The sequence below is a fragment of the Corylus avellana genome, chromosome 2 (genome assembly GCF_965113065.1).
Source record: "Corylus avellana chromosome 2, dhCorAvel1.hap1.2, whole genome shotgun sequence".
Classification (NCBI taxonomy): Eukaryota; Viridiplantae; Streptophyta; class Magnoliopsida; order Fagales; family Betulaceae; genus Corylus; species Corylus avellana.
In genome coordinates this window covers 33,620,326-33,629,318 of record NC_142491.1, presented here as the reverse complement: position 1 = coordinate 33,629,318, position 8,993 = coordinate 33,620,326, and the positions used below count along the sequence as shown (strand labels likewise).

General features: G+C 34.9%; 2 protein-coding genes and 1 pseudogene across 4 annotated transcripts in view; 2 read left to right on the top strand and 1 right to left on the bottom strand.

Moving 5' to 3' along the window:
* LOC132174791 (5'-3' exonuclease family protein) overlaps window positions 1–3,507 on the top strand; it is a 68,209-nt gene extending 64,702 nt beyond the window's left edge. For all 3 annotated transcript variants that reach the window (XM_059586497.2, XM_059586473.2, XM_059586488.2), the window contains 2 exons: window positions 326–400; window positions 3,035–3,507. In XM_059586497.2, coding sequence (XP_059442480.1) covers window positions 326–400; window positions 3,035–3,157 — 198 coding nt within the window. In that variant the 3' untranslated portion in view covers window positions 3,158–3,507. The remainder of the gene's footprint in view (window positions 1–325; window positions 401–3,034) is intronic.
* On the top strand, window positions 407–3,028 carry LOC148587673 (uncharacterized; annotated as a pseudogene).
* A 471-nt stretch (window positions 3,508–3,978) lies between the features above and the next one.
* On the bottom strand, window positions 3,979–8,848 carry LOC132167595 (uncharacterized). The gene is made up of 8 exons (XM_059578605.2): window positions 8,749–8,848; window positions 8,559–8,653; window positions 7,900–7,955; window positions 7,646–7,740; window positions 6,407–6,515; window positions 5,780–5,793; window positions 4,286–4,387; window positions 3,979–4,190 (listed from the first exon to the last, which is right to left on the bottom strand). Exons 1-8 carry the CDS (start codon window positions 8,815–8,817, stop codon window positions 4,050–4,052), a joined length of 681 nt encoding a protein of 226 aa, XP_059434588.2. The 5' UTR covers window positions 8,818–8,848; the 3' UTR covers window positions 3,979–4,049.
* Between the last annotated feature and the right edge of the window lie 145 nt (window positions 8,849–8,993).

Genomic DNA, 8,993 nt, shown 5'->3' with positions numbered 1-8,993 from the left:
GGTTGCCTTTTGTTTAAAAGAAAGAAGATACCATGATTTGCTTTAGAAACTAACCATATGCTCTTTCCTAAAAAGAAAAAGTTGGGGTCTGCACTTTTTAACGCTTTTTGCAGCCTATATGCATTAGTCGGACTCATCTTTTTTCCTTTCCATTTTCATTTATTGTATAAAATGCTTACAATATAGACTTGTAAAACTCATATTGGGCATACTATTTGCTCTAAACATTTCAGATATAATTTTAGTGATTTACCCAGTAATAGTGTGGTTGAAGATATAGTCAATGGAGTATGATTTTATATGTAAAAGCTTTATGTCCTGGCAGGCTCTGCTACGTTCTGATCTTCCACTTTACATGGTACCATTTGCTACCAGAGATCTCACATTTAACAAACCAAAGGTTCGTGCAGTTACCACCAAACAAATCTTTCTTTCTTTATTCGAGCTATTATTTCCAGAATATTTGTCAGTTCAGTTACCTATTGACTTGTCTATTTTAATTCAATTGTAAGCATAACTGCCTATGCTATTTCCAAGGGGCTTGATTGAGAAATGATGAAAATCATTCTCTCAACCATCTTTCAACCATCCCCATATAGCGAATGAGTGAATCTATCATTGAATTTTTATGACACTCATATGAGTCCACAATCCAATGGTGGATCTATTAGATATGCAAAAATAGATGATGGAAAGATGGTTGAGAGAATGATGTGTAGCATGTCTCGGCTTGATTAGTGTTAGTCTGGTAGATTTGCTCCAGCTGCCATTAATGCACTGGACTATAAAAGCCAGTCTCCATTTATTTCTGAAATTTCATGCATGATTGTTATAAAATGAATCCTTAAGAAAATAACTGTCAGCAGCTTTGGGTCTAGGGGATCTTTGTTCAAGTTAGACTTGCGATGGGATGTCTTTTCAGTTTTGCTCCTTTTGAGGAATTTGTTGATCTCTCTGAATATTCAATGTGAATATTTTTATCTTCACTCCAATTGCAGTGCCTACTTTGTCTCCTGTGTTTATTTACTTTCATTTGGCAGTTTCCCAAAGAAAATGTATTTCAGTTGGTTTCATTGAGATTAAGATGTACGTATACCCCTGAACTTTCACTCAGCTGCACTTGCACCTTTTGAACTTATTTTTTGACAAGTTATTACTGAAACTGTCAAGAAGTAACAAATAACCCATTCTATTAGCCTTCAGTCCAAATTAATAACGGGAGGTGACCATGTGCTCGTTTTGCGGCCACTGAAAGGCAATAAACAGCCTTATTTTGTTCCCAAAATTGAGCACGTGCCTTGGGGTTGGTTCTTCTCCAAAATAAAATAAAAGAGGGAACATTGATCGGCATTGTCCACAGACCACTCTAAGTTCTTCCTTAGAATGGCTGATTGCTCGAACCTATCAGACACAGGTGACTCAGCATTGGAAGAGCTCATCTCCCAAACATAAAACCTCTGCGTTCTGGAGTAGGTCCTCTGCCATCAACTGCTCTTATTGCACTGATTCAGTTCTCACCCATTGAGCTTGTGTCCCATTTCTGCAAATTCAAATCCTTCCCACTCACTGAGCCCAAGCCCAGACTCTCACCCCCTCCTCCGTACACATGCCAACTTGAATAACAACTCAGTCAAGTGTGACAAAAATCTGGTAATGATGAGGATGGTGCTATGTTCTCACATTCCAAACAGAATCGAGATGAGAAATTAGTTTCTATCAAAATAATGAGCTGGCTATGCCTTGTCACCACTTGATTTCTCTGATTCAAAACATGGGTCAATTTCATCTCCTTTGAATTCTTCCACTTTATCGCTGGAAAATGTGATTTTCTTCACTTCCAAACAAAACCCAGATGAGAAAAAGCACATACAATTAAAGGTGAAATTAGGGTCATTTTCTTCACTTTTGGGTTTGTCTAATTCATTGTTGGATTTGGCTTCTCTGTCAATGAAAATTGGTTGCTTATGATGTTCCCCAAAGATGGCTTCAGCTTTTGTTGTTTCGATTGGTAATGGGTGATTCTAGTAGTAGATTTCTGAACCCGTGGGTTCTCCATTTTCAGAAAATTGGTCTTGAGCTCAAGTGTGCTCTCTGGTATGTGTCACTGTTTCTTTGCTTTAAACTATTTAATTACATCAAAAAATTACAGAGAAAAGAACTGAAGCTCAAATTTTTTTTAAATTGGGACAAATATTAAGGTTGATTATTGCCTTTTTAGCGGCCATGTGAATATCATATGGTCAACTCCCATTATCAATCTAGACAGAAGGCTTACTGAAGGGATTATTTGCGACTTAATGATAGTTTCAGTTCCAAGTTTGCGAAAAATTTAGTTTAGTGGATGTTAGTGCAACTGAGTGAAAATTTAGGCATTCTTAGTGCTCATATACTTGCACTATATTTCAAGATCATTACTGATCATTGTCACCATTGCCATTGTTGAAGCTATATATTAACCATTTTGAATCAGCCGCCGCCATTACTGTTCTCTCATGTACTTCCTTTAGAGCTGCTTGTTTTGTGAGTTTGTGATCTTTAACATCTTCCTGCTACTTACCGTTTTGTTGGTGGCGCCTCACCCTTTTAAGATGGTTCCTAGCAAATACCACACAACTGGTAATTAGATGTTTTCTTTTTCCCCCTTGCGCTATTGTGTCCTAATAAAATGCGTTATATCCTTTGTTTTAATACATGCAATTGTTTCTGTTGAACGTTTGGAGATAGAGAACAAACATATTTGTTATGCCAATGGGCTTATTGCTGCTTCTTTTTTTCTTTTTTTTTTCTTTTATTATTATTGTTGTGATTTTTTATTTTATTTTTTTAAAAAAAAACATGCATTATGGTGAAAATTGCAATTAGAAATATATGAATTATACCTCTAATTGCATCTTACCCATTATAATACATTTCTTTCTACTTTAGACATGAATTCTTTTTCTTGATGAAACCTTTCATGGATGTACTTTATATGCTCAGTTTCATTAGCTACTTTATATGCTCAGTTTCATTAGCTAATTCTAAATTGGCACAGGATAACGGGGAGAAATTTATCAGCCTCTTAAATGCCATCAGTGCTTATGCTGAAGGATTTTCAGCCAATCCAATCATCAGAAGAGCCCTTCACGTGTGGAAGAAGCTTGACACACAACATTAAGTTGGTTATGCAATTGGGCTTGGCGGGCACAGCCTGTTTGCATTAGATTTGCCAGCAAAAGATCTAGACAAGCTTCTCTTTGTACAGTTAACCCCACAAAGTTGGCTGATCTTAAAACTGAATATATGAGCAGAATAGTGACGATTCTTTTGCTGTAACCTCTAATTTGTGTACCTATTAGGGTTTCCACACATGGTTCAAAAAAAGTGTTTCTTAATTACTTATTTTTGTGTTCCTTTCTTCGGGGTTCCCGAATCCTTGAAGGAACATCAAATCAATTCATATGAATACTTTTCTTTTGTTTCACAGGTCTTCTGACAGGAAATCAATGCAATGCACTTTGCTAGCAATTCTTTTGTAACTTTCCAGGATGTGGCTTGTCTTCCTTATGCTTCATAGATTTGATGCTTTCAGTAAGCCATTTTGTGCTCTTTGTATAGCTTGGTTTGGTCGTTGTTAGGATGCAGCAGGCTTGTCCACAAGTATTCGGCAATGTGTCAATTTGGCTAAGATTGAACTTGTTTGAGGACTTTATTACACGTGTCATTGTCCCCTTCTCTACAAATGTCATGTGTCCATTGAGAAACACATTTTTTATTTTTTATTTTTATTATTAATGTTATTAAAAAAATACTCGTTTCTCACATGCTAAGGAAACACATGATGCTTTTAGATACTAGGTTAGTGGAAATTCCTACGACCCAAGTAGGAGGAAATTTCTTTCCTTCGGGGAAATAAATTTGAAAAGCCCATCTGGTATAACAGTTACAAATTGACATGAATTCTTCATCAATCACAACAATTAGAAGATGCAGAAAACCTTGAAAGAGCAATTGAAAGAATTGAATGTTTGATAAAGGAGAATAATATCATCACTTCACATTTAGTAGATTCAACTTGATGTCTCAATTTCTGAATTTTCAAGTTCGATTGTGGCATTAAATCCGAAATCTTTTCCAGGAGTAAACAAGGACTTAAGTTCCTCTGCAGTCTGGATTGTGTTGATTTTCTGGTCCTTCACATTCAGATTTTCCTGGTATTGAGTTTGAGGAAGAACAAAAAATGAAAAATCGAGCCTTTTAAAATGCATACACGCACGCCATGTAGTGAGTGGTGAAGATGAATTACCTTCTTTACAAAATCAGACATGGTTGAGTTGATAATTTCTTGTATCACAAACTTGGTGACACGCTGCTCACCAAGAATCTGTACGAGGAAGCTCTTTGGGACCTGAGGGAATTTATAAATTTGCCATCTTGTGAAAAAACAACAGTAATGTATGTGTAAATAGAGTAAATACAATAGAAAATGGATCTAAAAGTTCTAAAAAATCCTAAAAAATTACATCACCCAAACAACCATCTACGTATTTGCATAGGATTTAATAAATAAATCCTACACAAATATGTAGATGGTTGTTTGGGTGAGGTAATTTTTTTAGGGTTTTTTAGAAATTTAAAAGATTATTTCGTTTGGTTGCACTTGAGGAATCTCGATACTTAAGGGAACGTGGATTCCCTTCCAACTATCTTTTGTTGGGAATGTAAATTCCATTCTAGACAGTTGGGAATCGACATTCCCTTGCCCTTGGAAAATGTTCTTTTTAGATGACAAAAATGCCCACATTCCCTTCCCCGTAATTTTTTATGCTACTATATATATATATATATATATATATATATATATATATATATATATTTTCTATTGGATATTATTAAGGTTATTAAAGAAAAGTTGGATAATTTTGTTGTGGTTATTTTTTTGGTAATGCTACTATTTGAGTTTGATTGTGATCATTTGCAAAATTGTATACAAAAGTGAAGAACTATTTATTCCACAAAAAAGGGAAATGAACGTAAATTCTGTATATAAAAGTGGAGAACCATAATCTACAAAAACCGAAAACGAAGAGGTTTTATTTGGTTATAGATGAAAAATAAATAAAATAAGGATATTTTGTATCAAACTGCCTTATGCACTTGAAGAAAGAAACATAAGGATATTTTGGAAAGAATAAATAATTCTTACAAGATACTTAGGAGTAAATGAAACATAGAAATTTCATATTCTTAGGAATCCGATCAAGTTCCTAATTATTTCCAAACATGGGTTTAGTCACGTTCCTAGGAATTCATATTCTCAAGTATCACATTCCTATAAAAAAAAAAAACATGAATACTTTGAGAATATTAGATTCCGCGAACCAAACACCAGAACTAGTTGAAACTAGGATATTTTAAACACCTGACATTGGAAAAGGAATAAGGGGAGCCATTAAAGGGCACGATAAACACAAATCCACCTTAAAAATGCTGTTCAGGTTAAGTACATAAGTCCATGAACTCACACACCATGGGCATATGGTAAAAAAACACTCGGATTTATTAGTTTATGTTAATTTACAACTCCTCTCAAATGCTTAAAAAATGATAGATTTAATTATTTAATTAATATTTTAACACTCTAAATGTAAAGCCTACGGTGTTTAAGCATGTTGATCCCCTTTCTAAGTAATCAACATTTAAGACCAAAAAGGTCAGATTAAGCATAGATAACAAAATTAAATGCAAATATCAAATGGGAGATTTTTGATAAAATTGCCTACGGTCAGAAGCCACTTGCCTGGGATGTTTTTCCTTGAGTAGCACGGGTGCGCAAGCAAAATGAAATATTGTTAGAACTCTTGGACTCACAAACTAATAGGCTGCAGAAAATACAAATTCATATAGAAAAGGATGATAAAGATACTCTTACAGAAATTAATCAAGAGGCTACAGCCACCAGTTGAGCCAGAAAAGAAAAAAAAAAAAAAATGTATCTAAAAGCCCTATTATTTTCAAGTCCTTTATGTTTTCAATTATATATTGTATACAAATTAAAGAAAGTAAATTGACTATATCATTTGTTGGTTGATCTGCAATCTAAATAATTGAAACAAATCTGCATGCATAATTATATACTAAAACCCTGGGTTTACAACACGGAAAAAAATTTATATGTTAAGTATAAAAAATTTATTACTACAAAGTAAATATAGTCTAGAAGGAACAGAACAATGATATACATCCATACATATCTGTGCTGATTTTTAGTGAAATTACAAAGTGCATGCCTAAGTATTTTAGAGGTCATCCAATAATCAATCAATCACAATATATTATCTCTATTGTGTATCAACCTGTGCTCAATCAGGGCCAAACAGACCCTTATTTTGAGAAATTTAAGGCAAGGGATATCAATGTAGTATACCTCCTTTTTGCCTGCGAAATCCTGGAATTGGTGGTGCCTCGCGAGCTAAATTTGTTAAAACCTGATCAAATACTTTTTGCGTCTCATCCCCAGTCAACTCCACTCTTACCTACCAATTGAACATTATGAGAACATTACAATATAAGGTCCAATAACACCTGAATACAGGAAAATCCAGAGAGACCTCCAATTCTGGGCATTTATTTCCCAAAACGTACAAGGAACCATTTGTTTCGGGACTGAACATTTTTCAGCTAGTTTTATAGGTTCAATTGAGCAACATCTCTCATAGACATAAACTGCACATTAGATGGCCAACTAGATAAATATAGTACTTTATTTTCCAAACATAGAAGAACCTAGTAACATTTTTTTTTCCACCCATCTTCTTGAATTAAAATGCCAACCTTCAAAACTATATGCAGAATGAAGAAGTTGACAAACCAAACAAACCCAGCCAAACAAACGAGAACTTGTAGTTTAGCTTGCCTCCAGTGAAAAAATAACTGGAGTTCTTCCCACTCTTACAATTTTCACTGTTTACTTTTGCACTAGAGTACTTCAATGATTTTTTTCACTAGAAAAAAGCCAAACTCAACCAATTCAAGTCTTGCAATAATGATACATTCACCTTAAAAAGGAAGAGGGAAATTCTAGCGTGACCAGAACAAAAACTTAGTTTTCTGAAGAACAGTTTATTGAATGATCTCATCTTTCAGAAACAATTAGTACTTAATTTTTTTGTGAGTATAACAATTGGTACTTACTACTGGATAATAACTCATTTTTTACAGCTACTAATGTGTAAGGATAACTATTGACCAAGTTATGGTATAGAAGGCTCCAAAGAACATAACAGCAACCAAATTTATCCAATCTGTTCTGCATTGACAGGTCATCAATACAAAAGAAAGAAACACTTTTATGCATATAAAGAATCTTAGACAATAGAGGCCTGCACTTGAAAGATCATTAGTGAGCCAAGCCAAGCCCAATAGTTGGGGCTCAAACTCTCAACAGTTGGATCGATCCCTATCCCATTACAGGTAATACCATGCAAGAAGAAATGCCTAGGGAAAGAGAAAAGAAACAGGAAACAAACATCAAATCTGACAATCCCAACTACCACTAATGTCTAGAGAAACATCATATCACTTCGTATAAAGCCAAAACATGAGTTATTGGGGATGAACTATATATCAACACCACAAATGATATTCAAATTTATTGCATGCTCACTTGTATCTTATTTTCATCTTGAGACTCGATGACTATCTTCGCATTTTTCAATGTTATAGCACTGCCCTTCTTATCAGTAATAGATGCCTCTAAACCTACAACACCAGAACACCAAATTACTTAACTGCTGACCAAAAACAAATGTAGGAATAAGAGATTAAACTGCATAGATTTCCGAAAAAAAAAAGGTTGGGGGGCAGGGAAGAAAGAAGAAACTGCGGATATATAATATTGCAGCTTGAAGTTAACTTCACCTGAACTAGATGCAGATATTAGACCTCTCCTATGGGAACTACTAGGAAATGCTAGCCTGAAAACAACAGAAATGAGTGACATCAAATCCTTCTATAAGTCCAATTTCTAAATATGTAAAACAATCAACCCCAGCTTCTCAAAAGATTGGCATGCAAAAGTTTTAACGTAGGAGAACTAATCTTGAAATTAAGAAGCCGAGGAAGTTAAAGTTTGTAAAGGGAGTAACCCAAAAATTGGCAGAAAATACTTTGACGCAAGCATGCTGACACACATGCATATACAGAGAAAAGGAAATATGTTGGGACATTTAGCATCTCATAAGAGGTAATGTGAATTGATCAATAAATATGTTGGTCTTTCACAATAGACTTAGACTTAGAGCTATTAAGCTTTTTCAAAAAAGCTTTTCTGACTTTTTTATATAGTCTATTTTCCAAACTAGGCACATAAGAAGGTCTAGCATTTTCAAAATCAATGCATCATAGGGTTCTTCATACGTGTAATTTATGATCCAAAATGTGAACTCCCATGTACTATCCTGATATGATTGAAGAATTTTACAGAAATTGTAATGTATGTCACAGTATGTGCTTCGATGGGTCTGTTATATAAGCATAAAAATAACTGCAAAAGTAATTTACAGAAAGAAGTGATTTACCTCCTACACAGATACTGCTGAATATTACGGAAATCGATGCATGTGGAGCTTCGACATGTTAGAGCACGACTGTGGCAGCTTGTTACGGAAATTTGCTGTTGAAAACAACAAGAGCTTTCTTGTTATTCGAAAAGCTGTTTGGTTTCTAAGAAACTGTTAGGAAAAGGAAAGAATCGATTCGGTTGCTTACTCTGGAAGAACGGAGATGTTGTTGAAATCCTGAAGGAATAGTTCTGAACGTCATCGTGATCGAAGCCATGCTCTGCTTCTTCCGTAGCGATTCGTGTTCTCACGAAACAGTCTTATCCAAGTTCTGTCCGGAGAGTTCAACGACTTGCCGTTTGGTCGTACACGAACGACAACAACTTACCTTCACATTGTCAACGACTTGAAGTGTAGAAGCGGCGCCGTTTATGTGCTCAAACGATTGCAAAC